Source organism: Panthera leo, chromosome D1 (assembly GCF_018350215.1).
Source record: "Panthera leo isolate Ple1 chromosome D1, P.leo_Ple1_pat1.1, whole genome shotgun sequence".
Classification (NCBI taxonomy): Eukaryota; Metazoa; Chordata; class Mammalia; order Carnivora; family Felidae; genus Panthera; species Panthera leo.
The window spans coordinates 6340146-6361041 of NC_056688.1; the positions used below are offsets into that span (position 1 = coordinate 6340146).

At 41.6% G+C, this 20896-nt stretch overlaps 1 protein-coding gene across 8 annotated transcripts in view; it reads right to left on the reverse strand.

Annotated features, from left to right (window-relative positions):
- The window catches only part of ALKBH8 (alkB homolog 8, tRNA methyltransferase), a 64098-nt gene extending 43491 nt beyond the window's left edge, over positions 1-20607 (reverse strand). For 2 of the 8 annotated variants that reach the window (XM_042905070.1, XM_042905064.1), the window contains exons 1-7: positions 20566-20591; positions 13892-14027; positions 11093-11330; positions 8127-8258; positions 7141-7236; positions 5724-5828; positions 4285-4355 (exon numbers count right to left, since the gene is read on the reverse strand). In XM_042905070.1, the coding sequence (XP_042761004.1) occupies positions 4285-4355; positions 5724-5828; positions 7141-7236; positions 8127-8258; positions 11093-11330; positions 13892-14027; positions 20566-20579 (792 nt within the window). In that variant the 5' untranslated portion in view covers positions 20580-20591. Of the gene's footprint in view, positions 1-4284; positions 4356-5723; positions 5829-7140; positions 7237-8126; positions 8259-11092; positions 11331-13891; positions 14028-15835; positions 16570-20127; positions 20375-20519 lie in introns of those variants that run through there. The other 6 variants (XM_042905065.1, XM_042905067.1, XM_042905066.1 and 3 more) reach the window with 6 other exon arrangements.
- Positions 20608-20896: the final 289 nt, after the last annotated feature.

The window sequence follows — 20896 nt, forward strand, 5'->3', positions numbered from 1 at the left end:
ACAAAAGAGAAGAGACTCATAAATATGGAGAACTGAGGGTTACTGGAGGGGGTGTGGGAGGGAGGATGGGCTGAATGGGTAAGGGGCACTAAGGAATCCACTCCTGAAATCATTGTCGCACTATATGCTAACTAATTTGGATGTAAAGTTTAAAAAATAAAAAACAAAATTAAAAAAAATAAAAATAAAAGCTCTTTTAAGAGGTTATCTATTTGACCAACCAACAGGCTCCATTACTTCTAGAAAGTACACTCACGCCCTGAGTGTCTGCTGATCCTCGGCAACTCTCCGACACGCTCTCGGACCTCTACTCTCACCGGCTGGGCTGTACCTGAGCAAGTGAAGCACTCTGTGCCATCCACAAATGTTCTGCGGTTACTCGATTTAATCATCTGTTATGCAAACCGATGAAACTGACTTAAGAGAAGATAGGTTTTTTTCTCTATAAATCAGGTTGAATGCTGTTGAAAGACTCAGTAGAAGTGGGCAAAATAATAAACGTTGTAACAGATGTGACAGTTCAATAATAAAACCTTAGAAATAAAAACATCAAAACCTAAAACCTTAAAAAACCTAAAACCTATGGAAGGTTCCATAGATGTCTTTAAGCTTTTGCTTCACTTTAAAGGAATGAAAACTGTAAAGACAAGGCAGACCGTGGACTCTCACAGAAAGGACCTACATCAAAATACCGGTGAGTAAATTTATATGTGAGGTAAAACAAAATGTTTACAATACATATGTATCTTTACCAATATTATCCCCAAATCAGTGACTTCTCAATAAGCAGCCAACCAGTGGATCCAACTACATCTCCTAAAATTGACTCTATTGTAGTTTTCTGCACTCAACTGATAAATTTTATTCTAGTTCTACATACCTGGAGTGACAATAATGTTGCTATCTTGCTACAAAGCAAATGTACTAATTCTACCTGAAAAGATCCAAGAATTGGTACTTAGAAGACCTCGAATACAACAAAATGTTCTATTTTATGATGTCGCACCACGAAACAGACTCTGTTAGCAGATTACTGGCCAAAATAGACATAGCTCTTTGCCATTATCCTTACTGTAAGGGCATGAATATTACTGCATATAAAGGAGATAAAGAGTACACTTTAAAAACTGTCAGCAGACCCTCATTTGCCCAACTGACACAAAAGGGAATTTTGGCTCCCAAGAGACCTTGTAAGATGAGAAAATTATACAAATATAGGAATCTTCCGAACACAAGTTTGAGAAAATACTTAAGTGAAAACAGAATTTGATTATAAAAATGAACATGACCAAGTAAGGGAAAGCATTTATTTCTGGCCCACAAACCAGCAGACCTACTCATCCACAGAAGTTCTGAATGTTAGGGACACACTGGATAAAAAGAAAAATGAAGATGTGGCCCAATGCCATGTTGACTGTACTAGAACGAAAATAACTGTCCCAGGGCACCTGGGTGGCTCAGTCGGTTGAGCGTCCGACTTCGGCTCAGGTCATGCTCTCACAGTCCGTGGGTTTGAGCCCTTCATCGGGCTCTGTGCTGACAGCTCAGAGCCTGGAGCCTGCTTTAGATTCTGTCTCTCTCCGTCTCTCTCTCTGCCCCTCCCCTGCTCACATGTGCTCTCTCTCCCTCTCTCTCCCTCTCTCTCCCCCTCTCTCAAAATAAATAAATAAACTTTGAAAAAAATATTAAAAATTTTTAAAATAAGATAAAAATCTTAAAAGAAAAAAAGAAACCAATATGAAAAATATTTACGGATAAACCAACTTCTTATAAAATTAGTGCTTCTGTAAATATCTCTGTGTTTAATTCCAGCAGCGATCTGTGCCCACTGTGGTAACCGTCTGGACAGTCTTTCCATGAATCTTGATGTGATACATATTGACTTTGCAGGGTGACAGAAGGTAACCAGACTTGCTATGGCTGATCAGTTTGTAATATATGTAAATATCAAATCATTACATCACACCTGAACTCAATATAATATTGTAAGTCAATTATACTCAAAAATATTAGGAGTTCTCAGAAATTTTCTAGGAAAAGCAAGCAAGTCAAGAGCTAAATATAATCTCAAAGATTTTGGGCAAGGAGAAACAAACAAAACAAACACTAAAAAAAAAAAAGGTTATGATGACAAATTATTACTGGGATAGACACTGTAATAAATTTCTTACAACAATTAAGGATGTCAAGGCTGAGAACATAGAGAAAAAAAGGACAGAAGTCTGGGAGCCAGTTCCAGGTCGGGGGTAAAGAACCAGCAATTGCACAGTAGGAAAAAGCAAACAGCACACGGCCCAGGTGTGACAGTGGGTAAATTCAAGAGGAAAAGCTGAGGTCACTTTTCTGGTGACCACTGGAAATCTTATTTTGAGGCCATGGGAATGTAACCTTCCTTTTGATACACCTTCCAGGAAGGAGCCCCAGAAGTAGCTCCCCCTTAGTAAGATGTCTCTACATGTACCCAGTGCTCAGAGTTAGAACGCAGTCCGCATACGCTAGCCCCCAATCCTTCAGCCAGGCAAGAGCTGATGTTAATGCCATTTTTCATATGAAACAAAGGGCTCCAAATACAGTCAACTTTTTAAATAGCATGACAAACTTACCTGTCGAGTGAATATTTTTCCCCAAGTTAGAAAGATTCTCTACCCCTCAAAAACTCATTTACAAATCTGCTGAAAATCTGCTGTTCTTGTCATAATGTATAACATGGATGTTTTCCTGCTCTTACCAGGCCAGCTGTAACCAAGATCCCCACCATGCAAACTGGCAGCTAACAGTTATGTGCCTTCAGAGACACCAAGTGGAGACAACAATTACAGCAGATTATCTGTGCAGGTAAGGGGCACGTTGTCCCTTCTCTACAACTTTCGGCTGTCGGGGGACACTTAGTTCCCAGTCCTCCTATTTCCCCAGGAGGGGAGGGAATGTCCCCTGGAGTGAAAGTATAGAACATACCAGGCTTTCCTCCCCACCCCACTCCCACCCCTAACTTCCCAGGAGAGAAGGCCTGGCTTCCCCTGAGTGGCTTGCCTGGGGCCATGCATCTGGCTGAGCTCTTTCCTCTCTCTTTCCGATCTAGCTGGCTTGCAGAACCTAATATATGCTCCTCCAAGTCCTGTTTTAGGGGAAGTCTCTGACTCTATGAGGAAGGTGTCCAGCCATCTGGCTGTGCCAGGGACAAGGACGACGTGTCTCTTAACTCAAAGGGGAAGTATTAACACGAACACGGCTACAGATCTAGGACAGTCTGATCTCCAGTTATGTCTCCTTTCTCAGTTCAGTACACAGTTGAGAGGAAAGGACAAAGATGTTCTTTACTGATCCCCTAGAGCCATAAGCCAGTATTAACAAGATAAAAATAAGCTAGACAAAGAAGACCTTTTTCTTTTTCCTACCCATCCTCATTACTTTTTAAAGCATTTAATAAAAAATCCACACATGTAGCTGATACAGTGGTTCCGTCTCATCAAATGACACCAGCTTGCTTGTCCCAGAATCAACATGATCACACGAGCTCAGCATGGGTTAACAAGCTAAAGCACTTGGGGCACCTGGGTGGCTCAGTTAAGTGTCTGACTCTTGGTTTTGGCCCAGGTCATGATCTCACAGTTCATGAGTTCCAGCCCCGCATCAGGCTCTGTGCTGACAGCCCGGAGCCTGCTTGGGATTCTTGCTCTCTCTCTCTCTCTCTCTCTCAAAATAAATATCCTTTAAAAAAACAAACAAACAAACAAACAAACCCCCTAGCCAATAGTATCGGCCCTCAGCAACAAGATTAGATTTTGAAGCAACCTCTAGTTAGATCAGATGACCTCATATGTTAAGGGTTCTTCTGGACTTAAAGTTCTGATTTTTAACTAAAACTCTATCTGCAGTTTGCAACCATCACTGGAAATCACACTTTTCACATCTTCTTTAGCAGTTCAAGTAAAGTGCAGCGATACGAACAAGTCAACGAATACACATGAGCCACTTATTCTTTATCTGTAAAAATGAGGATATTACCGTGTACTGCTCAGGTGTCGTGAAGAGACCAAATCACTTAATATATGTGAAAAAGCATCAAAATTCTGGACACGCACATTTCTGGTTTGTTTCCTTTCTGCGTGGCCGGCAGCTACCGCCTTCCGCCACTAGATGGCAGTGCTGCATGGGTAAGGCCAGTCTGGATTGTAGTCAAGGGCTTCAGGTGAAATGTGTGAAAAATCAAATTACAGGGGTTTTCCTGGCATCCGATAAGGTAATAGAGTTGTAGATAGCTAATAAAAATGTGTGAACGTTTACCTCTGACCCCAGACTGAGAGAAACAATCTCATCCTCAAAAGCAGAATGTGTGTCAATATGAGCAGGAATTCCTGGGACAGAAAATAAAATAACATGTCAGTTCATTTTTCCTTTTAGCAGATTTAAGATGACTCTAAATACAGCCTCTCATTACTATGGTTGAGAACACTGTGTGATAATCGGGAGTGTAGGATAATTTTAGTTAAAAGGAAACATTTAGGGTGAATGTGACTAAACAAAATCAAACTAAATCTCAACTAAAAATATCTCAACTTCATGATGAAGTGCCACTGGCACTCAATTCTGAAACCAAAACGTGAGAGTCACTGCTGACCTAGGACATTTACCCGGTCCCAGCCCGAGAGAAAGGTGTGAAAGATAAATACCAAAGTCACATTCTCCTTGAACACTGGATCCCCAAGTACACGCAGGGCAAAAGCGACAGCCAGGTGTAAGGACCAAGCCTATCAATAATTAACATGCGGCTTCCTCTACCCATTTCTCATCTATGTTAACTGAGTATTTCCTAGAAAAAGGAACTTTGCCACATGGTATGAGTACATAAAACAAGTAAGATGTACCCCTGTCCTCAAGGAACATACAGACCAACAGAAACACTGATAGGTAAACAGGCAATTATAATACATTGTGATAAAAGCAGGAAAAAAACCAAAACCCTGCAATGTCTGACATTAGTCAGATCCTTAAGACCATTTCGTTACTACAGGGGCGCCTGGGTGGCGCAGTCGGTTAAGCGTCCGACTTCAGCTCAGGTCACGATCTCACGGTCTGTGAGTTCGAGCCCCGCGTCGGGCTCTGGGCTGATGGCTCAGAGCCTGGAGCCTGCTTCCGATTCTGTGTCTCCCTCTCTCTCTGCCCCTCCCCCATTCATGCTCTGTCTCTCTCTGTCTCAAAAATAAATAAACGTCAAAAAAAAAAAAATTAAAAAAAAAAAAAAGACCATTTCGTTACTACAAACATCAAATGAAGATGCTAATAAATGCAAAAAAATCAGGACCCTAAGATTTTTTCACTGACGTTCCATCCTAGAATTGTCTTCACGTTCTGAGGGGAAAGAAGAGAGAGACCAGGTATCTGTAAATTATTTGGATTCTCTATCACACTTGTCTCCTATGTCTTTAAAACAATCTCCCCTCTCTCTAAATGAAATGTAGAGAAGTGAGTGAACAAAAAAAGAAATCACAAAAAAAAAAAAAAAAAAAAAAAAAATCACACAGCAACTATGTCAGCCTGCTTACCTACACTTTGAGAAGTAAGTTCCTCAAGGGATTAACGTTTGCCTTACATGTAACAAACACAAGCAAATTACTGTGAAGAGATAGTTTAAGATAAAAAATAGTATCTTTGATTTTCGGGAGTTACGTACTCTACTTCGTTATGAACTATGTGGTTGGAGTATTAAAAGAAGAAGCACTCACCATGCCCAGGTTCATACTGGTTTACAGTCAACTGATCGGGTTTGTGTTTAATGTGACCTTCTTTCAACCATTTCTCCAAAATGCTATCACAAATGTCAGGAAGACCTGATGTCGGTAATCATAAAGGTGAAACATATTAAAATATTTACTTTGCATGTTTTACTCAAGAATAAAGTCACTGTGAGAAAAATCACACAGCTTTTAATTTCACAGTCAGATCCCAATGCAGCAATAGACCCGTAACGCAAAACAAAATAAAAACAAAACCTTCTCGAGAAGCTTCTGAAGTTATTTTATTGATTTTAATCAATATTTATCCAAAAGAACACTTGTGCTGACAATTTTGGTATTTTGTAAAACAGCAAGAAGATTATAAAAGTTACTATTATATACTAGACATTAGCCTGACCGCTCTTTTTAAATTATTTTAATTATTTTAAATTAAATTTAAATTTAACTTAGTTATTCCAAGTCATTTCCCTTTAGAAAAACACAGTTTTCAGGGCACCTGGCTGGCTCAGCTGATAAGACCATGAGACTCTTGATCTCCGGGTTGTGAGTTCAAGCCCCACATTAGGTACAGAGATTACTTTAAAAAATAAAATATTTAAAAAACAAAAACAAAACACAGCTTTCAAAGTAGAACCAACTTACTTTCACTGGAGTCAAAAATAACAGAAAGTTAAAAGTTTTACAGCATCAAATATTGGCGTGGCGGGTGGGAGAGGAGGTACACGCTTGGTAAGAATATGTCGGCACAGCTGCTTTAGGGGGCAATTTTTCAGTATCTACTAACATTTTTAAATGAACACAACCTCGATCCAACTATTCTACTTCTCCTGGCTTACTGCATGACAGGCGGGCACAAAGACACTCACAGCAGCACTATTTATAACAGCTAACAACTACAAACAACCTAAATGTCTACCAACAGGGAACTAACTGAATAAGCTACCGCTAAACACTGAATAAAATTAAAAAGCTGTATTAGATCTCCCAGACATTTAACGAAGGGAAAAGAACAAGCAGAAGGATACACGTAATGTGTGAACATATCACATATAACCACAACATAGTGAGTATGACATACTAACAACTATCTACCTTTACAGGTGTCCCTGGTGGGATGTAAACTCATTTGTTACAGGACTGGAATAAAATGTACTAGCCGGTTAACAGTACTACTTCCGAGGTATGCGAATAAGGATGGTGTTCAAGAGGGACTTCAGCCTTGGCTATATGTATCCAGTTCTGATAACAAAACTGCACTACGTATGTAATTTAAATGTTTTAAATTTAACCAGTTATCTCACCAGTTTACCTAGAAATGACAAATGAAACATACTATGACATCCTTCCAATAGATTAAATCTTTCTTTTCTGACTCAGCATTTGCCACCGATTCACAATTACTTACCCCCAGGTAATGGCTTGCCTCTATCCACATTGTTGTTTTCATAGTGGAATTCATAACCAAAGTGCTTTACTCTTCTGTGCTTTAAAGATTTTTGAACTATACGAAGAGAAGAAAATAAACTACTTGAGAGAAAAAGAATTGCATTTCTTTGTATATTCGAAGTCGAAATTGTGAGTAAAGATTCCCTTAGTAATAGTAATTTTTGCTAACTGCTAAATTATTGTCGTTAATAAAATTAACCACTCTACCTCATCTCTGCTACATTTTCAGTCTAAAATTGTGACAATCCCTTTTTTCACTCCAGTCAACTTTAAAGAGTTAAACACAAACACTGCCAGTCACAAGACCATTAAAGATCCGGAAAGAGTCAGGGTAACTAATTTGCAAGAATCTCCAGGAGGCTCTTCCTGCATTGTGAACTGGTGATTCCCCACAGGAAATGTGCCTTAGAGGGGAGAGGATCAACTAAGATAACACATGTGAAAGGGCTTATCTGTGTTAGCTCTACAAAAGTTAGCTAATAAATATTAATTAGTTTGGAGCTTAAAATTGATAGTTATATAAATGTCATTTATGATTGATGCTCCTAAGAATTACTGGTATGACTTGCCTAATATTAGATCTAGGCTACTTCCAATAATTTTGAGGAAATATTAGAGTTTTAATAAAGCAAAGGAGGAGGAGGAAAGAAGGAGCAGTAACGTGGCATTTTGCAGAGACATTTAAAAATTTTTTTTTTTTTAAGTTTATTTATTTTTGAGACAGAGAGAGACAGAGCATGAACGGGGGAGGGTCAGAGAGAGAGGGAGACACAGAATCGGAAGCAGGCTCCAGGCTCTGGGCCATCAGCCCAGAGCCCGATGTGGGGCTCGAACTCACGGACCGCAAGATCGTGACCTGAGCCGAAGTCGGACGCTTAACCGACTGAGCCACCCAGGCGCCCCTGCAGAGACATTTAAATAACACATTTTAAAAGTTTTACTTGCCATTTTGATTGCCTGTATCTTCTGTCCAGTTAATACTTTCCAAAAGCATTTTCTCATCCTCAGAAGAAATAATTTCTTCTACTACCATGAGGCCTGGAGGTAAGGCCTGAAGCCCCAACTCTTTCCATTGTGCTGTGGGAAACCAAATTAAAACAGTCACATACAAAACTTACAGTTTCTAAATACAAATAATTCTGTCCATAGCCATTTATGAGATCCTAAAGTTCCCAATCCTTATATTCATAAATAAGAACACTAGAGGCACGTGACATAGGAAAATATAAAAATAAAGACCAAGATAAAAATCATGGTACATTTTATCCACTACAGTTACCAACAGCAAATAAAACAATATTTACTTCAATATTATTTGAACACAATTGAGGGGTTTTTTTAATTTTTTTTTTAACATTTATGTATTTTTGAGAGACAGAGCATGAGCAGGGGAGGGACAGAGAGAGAGAGAGGGAGGGAGACACAGAAACCGAAGCAGGTTCCAGGCTCTGAGCTGTCAGCACAGAGCCCCACGCGGAGCTCTAACTCACAAACCGCAAGATCATGAGCAAAGTCAGATGCTTAACCAACTGAGCCACCCCGGCACCCCACGATTGAGCTTTTTAAATCTCACTAGGAAACCAGGTTTTTCATAATATCTACAATATGCTCCTCTATTTAAAAGCTAGACTGTCTGTAAATATTGAAAACACAAATTTAAATGCTCATTTTGGCCCTTAAGTTCTTGATACTAACTATGGTCAAGTAACAGAAAAAGGTAAAACAACAAAAAACTTATTCTAAAGAAATAAAAATATCATTGTAGAATTGATGCATTAAGGAATTATTTGGTATATATTAAAGTAATTTAAGTCCTTGTGTCCTTAAAGTTTAAGATAGATGCAACTGTGAAAGAAAAAAAAAAAGATAGAATTTATGATTAAAGGGAACAGGGCAATTCACATTTACCATTAGGGATCTCATCGTTCATGTTAGACGTGATTTCTAAAGCTTTTCTGCTGAAGAGTTTTCATCTTTGAATCATGTAATATAAAAATTCACAACAATAATAATATAAATATCTACTAGATTTTATTACTATTTCAGAAATACAAATAGTGAATAACCTGATAAATATTTACCAAAGTGTTTACCGTATGTCAGCCATTATATTATTTGTTTAAATTATGTAAGAAACACTTGGGGAAAATTCCTTAAAGATAGGCAATTTATAGTATAAGAAATTCATACTTAGTTTTCTAAAAATAGATTTACAAAAAGATTAAAAATACCCCTTGTATTTGTTATTCAGTGGCTCTCTGGTGGTGATTATCAGAACATCTGTGACACAACTCTATTGTCTATTCATTTCTACCAAGAATTATCTCCAAGGTGGGGGCACCTGGGTGGCTCATTCGGTTAAGTGCCCAACTCTTCATTTGGGTTCAGGTAATGATCTCACAGTTCCCGAGTTCAAGCCCCACATCAGGCTCTCCGCTGACAGCATGGAGCCTGCTTGGCATTCTCTCTCTCCTCTCCCCCTTTGCCCCTCTCCTGCTCATACTCTCTCTCAAAATGAATAAACTTAAAAAAAAATGTTTTAAAAAGAATTTTTTCCAAGGTTATAAACATGATAACAACAGTCTTGAAAGTACATCTGTATCTAACACGGGATTTCAAATAAAGAACACTCTAGAACTCACTTTGGGCAATTTCTTACAGGGTGTTCAACATACTGACTAGGAGAAAACCCAAAGACAGTATTTTCTAATTAAAACTTACTCCCAAACCATTCAGTTTTCAAAAGCCAATCATAAACACATACTAGATATATGTTTTTTTTTAATCTGCAAAGCTTAAGCCAGATTTTAAATTAAACACATACAGATACTGAAAATTATAACACCTAAAATATATCTTTAAAAAGTTTTAAAAAGTTTCCTTTGAGTCTTACTTTGCCAACACATAAATTTGGTCAGATTATGCTCACCTACCAGTCCCCAGGATACCTGAACAAAACATGACATTGTCTGAAGAGGTGACAAGTTAGGGGCACGTGGGTGGCTCAATAACGTAAGTGTCCAGTTCTTGGTTTCAGCTCAGGTCATGATCTCATGGTTCGTGAGATCGAGCCCCACGTCGGGCTCCTCGCTGCAGTGTGAAGCCTGCTTGGGAGTCTCTCTCTCTCCGTCTCTCTCTGGCCCTCCCCTGCTTGTACTCTCTCCCTCTCTCAAAATAAATAAATAAACTTAAAAAAAAAAAAAAAAAAGAGGTGGCAAGTGAATTTAATAGGAGATCAGATGTCTAAGTCAAAAAGTTCATCTCATTTCCATGGGACAAGGGTGAAGAGACATCATAATCTCCCTAGCAGTTTTGTAAATCAGCCTATAAAGCTTTTATTTAAATTAGTTACCTTACATAAAATTAAATTTAAAAATCAGTTCCTCAATCCCACAATCATGTTGGACAGTGCCACTATGAACGAATGAACATCTGCATCATCACAGCGAGTTCTACTGGACGCTGCCACTACAAAGCTTTAGGGGTCTGGCGGCTAAAGGGCAGCCTCCGTAAATGGAAGTCTGGCACACAGTCATCGGGATCACAATTAATTCTAAAGTGATAAACTGAAAGCTTCTGGGTAGATTGCAAAACTGGTAATCTGAATCCTCACCATTAAATTTTGAAAAACACAGCAGGATTCCAAACTACGTGACATACATAATTCACACACTGTTGGGCTGGTAGGCCCAGCTCCTTAAAGGGAGGCTATGTCTAATTCACGTCCCTTCAGCTACTTACCCCATGCCTGGAACAAACTAGGTGCGTAAAGAGGGTTTGAAAAGAAAGAGGGGGCACTTAACTGATGTCCTGTTTGGTTTCACAAAAACCACACCTCCTCACTTAGGTATGAAAAGAAAACTCACCCAAAAGCAACAACTATGTTTTAAAAGATGCCCAGATGCTAATACCTTTTTCCACAAAATTGAAGTACAGGATGATCTTTTGTCCTAAATCATCCACTATTTCCTTTCCGTTGAGGGTGACGTAGGCTTTCTTGGATTCTTCTGCAGTTTTGTAGCTCACGAATGAGTAGGGCTTGTTAGGAGGCATTAAGAGAGCATCTACTGGTCCACACGTCTCTAACACTGGGAGCAGCTGGTTCCTACTCACACCATTACCCAATCCACCATTGGCCACAACCAGGCTCTTTGAAACACACACACGCACACACACACACACACAAACAAAAACAAAAACAAAAACAAAAAACAGGAGCAATTAGTATCAACCCATTTATTTTCAAATAAGATTTGAAATTTTATTTTCAAATAAAAATAAGACTATTTTTAAATTAGATTTCTACAAAGGTGTAATTAAGATGGAAAAAAAGGTCTCCTTATGGCGGTTATTTGGTTTTCTAATTTCATACACAGTATGTAAAACAGTTTATTAAACACTGAGGATTAAAAAGTACACCTATGTGTAAATAATAGATGATTTTTAAATAGCCCTTTCAGCAAAATATTCCTTTTTTAATGGCCATACAAATTAAAATAACATTTATTACTGTTTATAAGTTTAACACAATGAAAGAGAAAGGAGGTAGAGAAGGAATAAGAAGTTACATAATACTTTTTGCCAGACCTCACACCATGGATGCTTTTACCCACTTAATCCTCGTTAACATAAGCTTCACAATAAGCCTACAAGGTGGTTAATGTTAACCTCGCTTCACAAAGGAAGAAATTGAAGAGATGAAAAACTAGGTTAAGATAGTGATTAGGGGGAGTTGTGTTCCCAACCTATACTTCTGTCATTTTCCAGAATCCACACTTTTGACATAACCATGCTACAATGTTTACTAAACACTGAAGTAAAGGTACCGACTCAAGGAAAAATCAACCTCAGCTTCTACTGAACATAAACAGGAAAATTTTCCTCTGTGTCTGAGTAATTCAGTCATTTTACAATTAAAACTTTTTCCTTAGTAAGCTTCATGATTCCTGCCTGTTATTTGCAGTCCTGCGTTAAACTTTATTTCAGGGATTTGTTTGGGGGGATGGGAGTGGGGGGCAGGGGGGAGAAGCTTCCTGTTTTTATTCTGATGCTTATGGCCCAGCACCTCTTATAATCACAGCACCCCTTAAAAAACATTCTTCTGGGGCGCCTGGGTGGCTCAGTCGGTTAAGCAACCAACTTTGGCTCAGGTCATGATCTCGCAGTCCGTGAGTTTGAGCCCTGCGTTGGGCCCTGTGCTGACAGCTCGGAGCCTGGAGCCTGCTTCAGATTCTGTGTCTCCCTCTCTCTCTGCCCCTCCCCTGCTTGCACTCTGTCTCTCTGTCTCCCAAAAATAAATAAATATTAAAAAAAATAAAAATAAAAAATAATGTGAAGAAAAAATAAGCAAGCCCAAATAAGAACACATTTTGGAAGCCATAAATGTGGGATTAAAGCTTCTAGAAATCCTAAGAAAACAGATCTACTAGAAACAAGCCTCCAAGGCAGGAAAGAAACTTAACCCATTTCTTTCCTTACCACTTCTCTTCACGACCCCGGAAGGAAAAGAAAGCAAGTCGCACTTGGGAGGCGATGAGACGAGAGCAAGCCAGCTTCATCTTCTGAGTGTCCCACAGCCTCGATGGCTCTTGGCACAAACAGTAAAGTGTGTGCAGGCAAACCACTTGTAATGTTATGTATTTTATCCTCTTTACAGGATTTTAGTTTAATTCTCTGAAGTCATTGATATGGTGCTTAATGAAATCTAAGTATGGGCCTTTTCCTCGCTAATTTAAATGCCCCTCAACAGAGCACTCATTTGTCAACCTTAACTCATCACAGGACACAGCGTGATCATGACGTAAGGGAGGAGAACTGGTCCGAGAGTCAAGAAACCCAAGTTTTAATCCCGGCTTCATCTTCTCAAAGACATGTCTCTCTCCTGCTTTCAGTTACATGATGGCTGAGCTTCCTTCCTACTCTTTACAACCAGAAAAGATACGTGATATTCACATGGAATTTTAATGACTAGTAAGTACCATCACATACATGTTCCCTTTAGCATCTAACAATCCAACAGAATAAAAAGGATGCAGGAACAGGTCTCTACAAATGAAGAGAGCTGAGATCAGAGGCACTGCCCGTGTCCAAGTAAGAGGAGAAGCTAAGAGTTAAAGTAAGTTCTTCTTAACCCACAGTCCAAGACGTCTCATAGTCCCATATAGATATGGATATGATTGAATTATGGTCATCGGAAAATGAAAAGGCTTTGTAAATAAGGTCTAATAAGTTAAAAATGTTTTATAGCATATGATCAGAATACTTTATAACAAAAATGAAGTCAGGCATAAAGGGGAGAAGACTGAATTAGGTTACAAAAGACCTAGCTCTAGTTTCCTGTTCAGCCACACTATATCAAAAGATGCATCACAACCTCTCAGAACCTTAGTTTTCTCAACTATCATGTAAGAATTCTTAAGGAATTAAATATAATAATGAATGTAATGACACTCTGTAAACCATAAACAGTTATACAGTGTATATATACAGTGTATCATTAATATGCACCCATAATTCAACCAACACAATCAATGGAAATTCAAAGTATGTCCCCAAATCCAGGGTTAGCAGGTACTACCGTATGCATACTTGGTAGAGATTTATCACATGACTGAACAATCACAGCCACCTTCTCTGAGCAATTACTAATGAATATTACTGTAACAATAACATGGCAATATGTTTACATTCAAATAATAGTTTTAGGTCACCTGGGTGGCATACGATACTGTCTCAATGCCTTCATGTCTCAGCAAAGTATGCCTGGCTTTAATCTGTTTCCTTAAGAACTTCTTCTCAGTTTTATTCAGTTTGTAATTACTTTGATGGTTGCTGTCCATGGCAGTACTAAAAAAAAAAAAAAAAAAAAAAAAAAAAAAAAGATACAAAATGTCAACCTGAAGAATCCCAAAGGGAATTCTAATGATGCTATTCCTATATTCTATAGTTTATAGATACTTCTATGTGACAACTTTTAAAAATGTTTACTTTACTTTTCACCAATCAAGAGAAGTGAAAACAAACAGATGCCTGGACAACAAAGAAACATTTAAGAAGGTAACAAAGAAGCAAGGACATCTAAGAGTATCTCTGGAGGTTCTACAAAACTTTCCAATGCTTTAGCTCTATTAAATGCACTCTATCACCCACAGGTATATATCCCCTTACTTATGAAGGCCTAGGTAAAATGTGCCACAGACAAATTTCACAAACATAACGTTAGGAGAGAAGAAAAAAAAAAAGAAACAAACGAAACAAAAAAATTCACAGAATATATAGTACGATTCTACTGACATACCTTCAAAACCCAAAAGTAAGCCATATATTGTTTAGAAATACATACATAGCAAAATGCAAGGAAAAGCAAAGAAATAATAAACAGAAAATGCAGGAGAAAAGTTATTTCTGCAGGGGAGGAGAGGAAGGTGATATAAAAGGCACATACAAAGCATCAAGGTCTTTCTTAAGTTACATGGAGGTTCAGGTATATTTTATTTTTAAGCAGTACATGTTATATAATTCTATAGTTTTTAAATACAGACATAAGAACCCCTAGAACTGTGTTTGCCTTCTACTAAAATATGCCAGTCAGCAAGTCGTTACCGAGCACTTTCCCAAAAAGGCCTCCACACGAACCAAATCAGGACCCTACATCATGCTTTATTACAGTAGCCTACTTATTTCAGTCACAGAATTTAACATAAGTTGTGATGATTCCTTTGTTGGCTTAATTCCCCCCTCAGGAGGTAAACCCCAAGAGAGCAGGTGCTCAAGGAAAATGTGTGGAAGGGATAAACGGATGATGATGGGCAAATACACACGTGCCTACGGGCGGTCTCAGCGCGTGCAGCCCACAACTATAACAGGCAGCTTACACGTAGCTGAGGAAAACACACAGACGCTAAGCAATGAAAGAATGACACATCTTTCTATAATTGCTGGCCGTACAGTCTTCAGATGTGCCGTGAATTAGAAGACAAATAAGATTGACGTTAACTGGAAAAATCTGGGGGAACTTCAAATCAGAAGCCGACTTGAGCTGAGCGCTGAAGGACACAGAGCCATTTGGAAGGAGGTTATCGAGCGAGACAACAGAAGCTCAACACAGAATTGGATGCGTCTGGCAAAGGCAGTGAGAGGTAGGCAAAATTTTAGAGCAGGGAATGCTGGCTGATCCGCTGATCCCACTTGTCACCCACTTGAAAGCCTCCAAAATCAGCAAACAACATAAATGTAGGAAGTTAAATAAAATCATACTCCAAAACAGCTCATAAACAGCCCAAACTCTAATTAGCCATCTTTACGTCTAGAGAGAAAATGCTGAGTCAGCTGAAACAACAGCCGGGAAGGAGCTTACCTGGCACACGAAGTGCGCGTGAGAGAGGGAAGGCCGCGACAACAGGCGGGCTGCACAGCGCAATAGGGGAGGGGGAGGCAAGAGGACCTTCGATAATCCAGCCCACCAAGTGGAAAGCGACAGGAGGATCGGGGTGGAGGAAGAAGAAAGGAAAGAAGAAGAAGAAGAAGAAAGGAAAGGAGGGAAGAAAGAAGAAAGGAAACAGGGACAGGGGAGGACACGGGGAAAGTTCTAGTACGATCAGGAGGGCCTGGTGCCTCCCCAGACGTGAGGGAAAGAGGAAACACAGATCACTCACTAACACGGCAGAGTCTCAGGCTGGTGATGGCACTCGGACACCGGACTGACTCCAAACGTCAGAAGCAGGTCAGGACGAGACAGTAGTGGGTAGGATTTAGGACAGAACGTGTGTGAGGTCGTGGCGAGGTACGGAGTTGCGGTGCCTGGCTGGCGGGTGACCGTGTGAAGTGGCTAAAAGGAGAAGAAACCAGGTGAGAGAGAAAGCTTTTGGTGTCCTCGACAGACAGGCAGAGGGCAGCTGAACGGGTATTTTTAAAACTGCACGAATTACAATGATCTGTTTCCGGCATCTGGTCCCTTCCACTGGACCATGTGTTCTTTGAGGACCAGGATTACATGGCCTCCCCGGAGCCTCTGTCACTGCTAAGGGGCAGTAGAACACAGTGTTCAGGGGTCCCGGTTGTCCACTCAAATCTCCGCTCTACCACTTATTAGCAGTATGATCCTGGGTGAGTTATTCATTTCTGTGCTTAGGCTCCCCACCTGTAAAATGGGGATAACGGTGCCTGTTCCTGGCACGCAACTCCACCTAAACCCTGCACTAAAAAATCTGACCACACTCTTCTATGGCTTCCAGCAGCATAAAGCCAGGATGTCCCCAGCACCCCCATTAAAAGCCTGCCTGAGAAAACTAAAAATGCTGCCAGGAAAGTGTGCCATTTGTTCCAGCAACACCTGTCAACAGACCCCTGGCCTCCCCTTCTTAAAGTATTTATTGAAAGGGAACTACAGGGGCGCCTGGGTGGCGCAGTCGGTTGAGCGTCCGACTTCAGCCAGGTCACGATCTCACGGTCCGTGAGTTCGAGCCCCGCGTCAGGCTCTGGGCTGATGGCTCAGAGCCTGGAGCCTGTTTCCGATTCTGTGTCTCCCTCTCTCTCTGCCCCTCCCCCGTTCATGCTCTGTCTCTCTCTGTCCCAAAAATAAATAAAAAACGTTGAAAAAAAAAAAAAGAAAGGGAACTACAGTTGGAATATGTATCTCTTGCTGCTCAGAAGTGTTGCTTTCAAGGACCTAAGAGCCATTCCTTTGGAATGTAGTCATCGGGAAGGATGGGGCCTCTGTCCCAGTGTCCACAGTAGGACAGAATCCTAACTTTGATAACTGCTAGCAGCAAACACGGCTGGCTGGTACTGCATTTGCACGGACCAATCCTTTGTAATTCTTCTCTGGCCCTACGGAGTCCCTGCTCTGCTCTCCCTTCCTAGTCTCCCTTTAAAACATCCGAATCATTTCTCACAAACTGGAACGGAGCTGACTGAGCTCTTTCTCCTACTGTCAGTAGTTACTAATTAAAATCTGTTTTCACCACTTTAGTGTCTGGCTGTGTTAATCTCTGACACTATGTCACAAATTTCTTAAAAGGATTAAATACGCCTATTAATAATTATTTGGTGACTTCCAGAAGAGCCAGATCAGAATGGTTTAAGAAGACAAAGGAAAGCTGAGGGCCCTCAAAGAACTATCTCATTGCCATTCTATCCCAAGATCATGATCTTTGGAACGGCATTTTTGCAGTGTGAAATGGAAAACAAGGGATGAACGCATTAAGATTTTTTTTTTTTCTTAACATGCCACATGAGCAAAGACTGCAAAGTGGAAGAAATGAGAAAGAAAAGATGCTGGATGGATACATGTTCGTAAAAGTATGACACTAAGAGCCCAGTGCCAGCAGATGGAGCCTCATGACCACACTCTGTCATCCTCTTTCCCTTCCTCCCTCAAACCACCTTATTACACGTGAAGAAAGACAAATCCAGGTAGCCACGGAGGCTCGTTTCTTCCCGTTACAGTGACGTGGCAATGCGCTGGCCCAGCAGGTCTGAGTCACCTCAACCAGGAGCAGGCTGCTAGCAGCTGCTGAGGTCTGGAGGTGCCCTCTTTCTAAAAAACCCACTTCCCTCACCAAGAAATTTCTACCACTGCACAAAGGTTTGGATGCTGCTTGCCATGTTGTGGGAGTGTGACGGGAGTGAGATCACGATTTACCAGATAGCCTACTAGCCATGGTGAGTCCAGTCTAATCAAAGTCTAAAGCACACTCTCTGTAGGACACAAGAGTTTGGAGATCACACAGACTCTGCTAGTAAGCTGAACCCCGACATATCCTATTGGATATCCCCCTAAGTGGTAATAGCAGTATGTGTCATCCTCCTTGAACAACGGGGTGCCTATAATTAACCAAAGAAATATAGAAAAATGCTCCTGGTGGCATGTGGGTGGCTCAGTCAGTTAAGCATCGGACTTTGAATCAGGTCATGATCTCATGCTTTGTGAGTTCAAGCCCTATGTCGGGCTCTGTGCTTACAGCTCAGAGCCTGGAGCCTGCTTCAGATTCTGCTTCTGTGTGTGTGTGTGTGTGTGTGTGTGTGTGTGTGTGTGTGTGTGTGTCTCTCTCTGTCCATTTCTGGCTCGCGCTCTGGCTCTCTCTCAAAAATAAAAACATTAAGGAAAGAAAGAAAGAAAGAAAGAAAGAAAGAAAGAAAGAAAGAAAGAAAAAGAAAGAGAGAGAGAAAGAGAGAAAGAGAGAAAGAAAGAAAGAAAGAAAGAAAGAAAGAAAGAAAGAAAGAAAGACAGGGAGGGAGGGAGAGAGAAGGAAAGAAAGAAAAATGCTCCTGTGCTTGTAGGCAAATTCCTATCAAATGTTTATAAATTACAGCACAGGTATATAGGCTGCACACACAAATCTCCAGAACATACAAGATTAGTGATAAGGGTTGCCTCCAGGAAGGGGAAATGGGTAGATGGGTACAGGAATGAGAGGGAGCTTTCTTCTTTCATAACTTTTGAATTTAGCAGCTATTCAAATTGCATTGCCTATTGAAGAAGAAAATTAAAGGGACACCCAGGTGGCTCAGTCGGTTAAGTGTGGGACTTTGGCTCAGGTCATGATCTCACAACTTGTCGGTTCAAGCCCTGTGTCTGAGCTGACAGCTCAGAGGCTGGAGCCTGCTTCAGGTTCTGTGTTTCCCTCTCTCTCTGCCCCTCCCCTGCTTGCACTCTGTCTCTCTCTCAAAAATAAATAAACATTTAAAAAAATTTTTTTTAATAAAAAAGAAAATTAAAAACCTTTTTTTGAAAGAGTGAATGTAAGGGTGAGAGGAGACAGGAGGAATAGAGGGAGAGAAAGAGAACCTTAAGTACGTTGCATGCCCAGCACAGAGTCCAACTCAGGGCTCAGTCTCACTGCTGTGAGATCCTGACCTGAGCCAAAATCAAGAGTAGGAGGCTTAACTGAGCCACCCAGGTGCCCTGAAAATTAAATTTATATAATGTTTATTTTTGAGAGAGAAACTGAGTGGTGGAGGGGCAGAGAGACACAGAGATCTCAAGCAGCCAGCCTGATGATGGGCTCCAACTCACAAGATCATGACCTGAGACGAAACCAAGAGTCAGATGCTTAAATGACTGAGCCACCCAGGTGCCCCTGAAATTGTAAATGGTTGTCATTCCACTTGTCACTTGTCATTTCACTGTTTTAATTCTTTGAAGAACACCTACTCTGTATTTTCTTACTTTGAAGAACAACTACTCATTAATTTCCTCTCTTCTTCCTCTAACTTAACAGAAAATAAAATAAATAAAATAAGAAAAGTGGAGATTTTGTCTGTATTTCGTCCCTAGGATCTAGGGACACCTGGCTGGCTCAGTCAGTTCAGCGTGCACTCTTGATTTTGGCTCAGGTCATGATCTCGCTGTTCATGAGACCCGGCCCCACATGGGGCTCTGTGCTGACAGCGAGGAACCTGCTTGGGATTCTTTCTCTCCCTCCCTCTCTCTCTCTCTCTCTCTCTCTCTCTGTCCCTCCTCCACTCGTCCCTCTCTCTGTGTCTCAAAATAAACTTAAAAAAAGAAAAACAACAACAACAAAAAAACAGGATCTGGCAACAAGTAACCACCCAGTAAACGTTTACTGAGTAAGCCTATACTCACTAAATTTACCTAACCTTGCCTTCTTCCCTCCCAAGCCACTCAGAATTCTGAGTCTGGCGGCCCTCTTCAATGTTTCACTAATGCGTAGTGTATCTCTATCGGTGCAGTTTTCAGATTGTATCACAACTACCCGTCTGCGTGATGGGCTCGCCCAGAAAAATGCTGTCTACTTGAGGTCATGGAGAAAGTGCCCGGCAGACAGCGGGAATCGGTAAACGCCCGTTAAACGAAATCAACCAAAACCAGAGCCTGGCACCACTAACGGCCAAAAGGCCTCCGGGATTGCTCGAACTGGAGCACAGGAAGAGCGAGCTGTGTGAGCCGCCCAAGCCCACGAGCAATGCTCTTCTTTCAATGCACAGGTCGGACAAGCCCTAATCGCGCCAGACGAACACTCCCCAGGCCGCGACCGCCAGTCCCCAAGCCCACAGCAAACCCAAGAGCGACACCGAAGTCACGTGAGCATCCGCACCGCGCGCGCACACACACGTGCACCTCACACAGCGGCACGACCAGACGACGCACAGACACGCCGCAGCCCACGGACCGTCCCAGGGGCCCGCTCCGGCCACCCCTCCCCTCCCTCCGTGCCGAGGCCCACGGGGTGAGGCGGTCAGAGGAGACCGGAAGAGGCCGACAGGACAACGCGGGGTTGCAGCCACCCCTCCCGCCTCCGACAAGTGCCTCACATCTCCGCCACGGCCCAGGTTGGGCTCTCACCGCGCCGGCGCCCTCTCCTTCGCCAGCCTCACCGGTTTGTCCCCGAAAGCGGCGGCGGCTACAGGCGCATCCCCTCACCTGGGCGCAGCCATGTTGGAGGAAACTGCACTACATTTCCCGTGAGTCTGCGGGGCGGCGAGGAGCGCTCCCACAATCCCCTTCGCCGCCCCGAGGGCCTCGGCCACTCCCCCGGCCTAGATCGGCCCCCCGTAAATGGCTGTGTGGTACCGTCAAGGTGTGGTTGCCTTATTCTCGGGAATAGTGAGGGTTGGGAGTGCTCCTTACTTTGCATAGCTCCCCAGGTGGGCACTGCGAAGCCGGTTGTGTCCCTCGGTCCCTCAATGATGCTCCCCCTGTCCCCCCTACTCCTTGGGCCTTGAGCACCTTTCCTCCCGAATCTTCTAAGAGG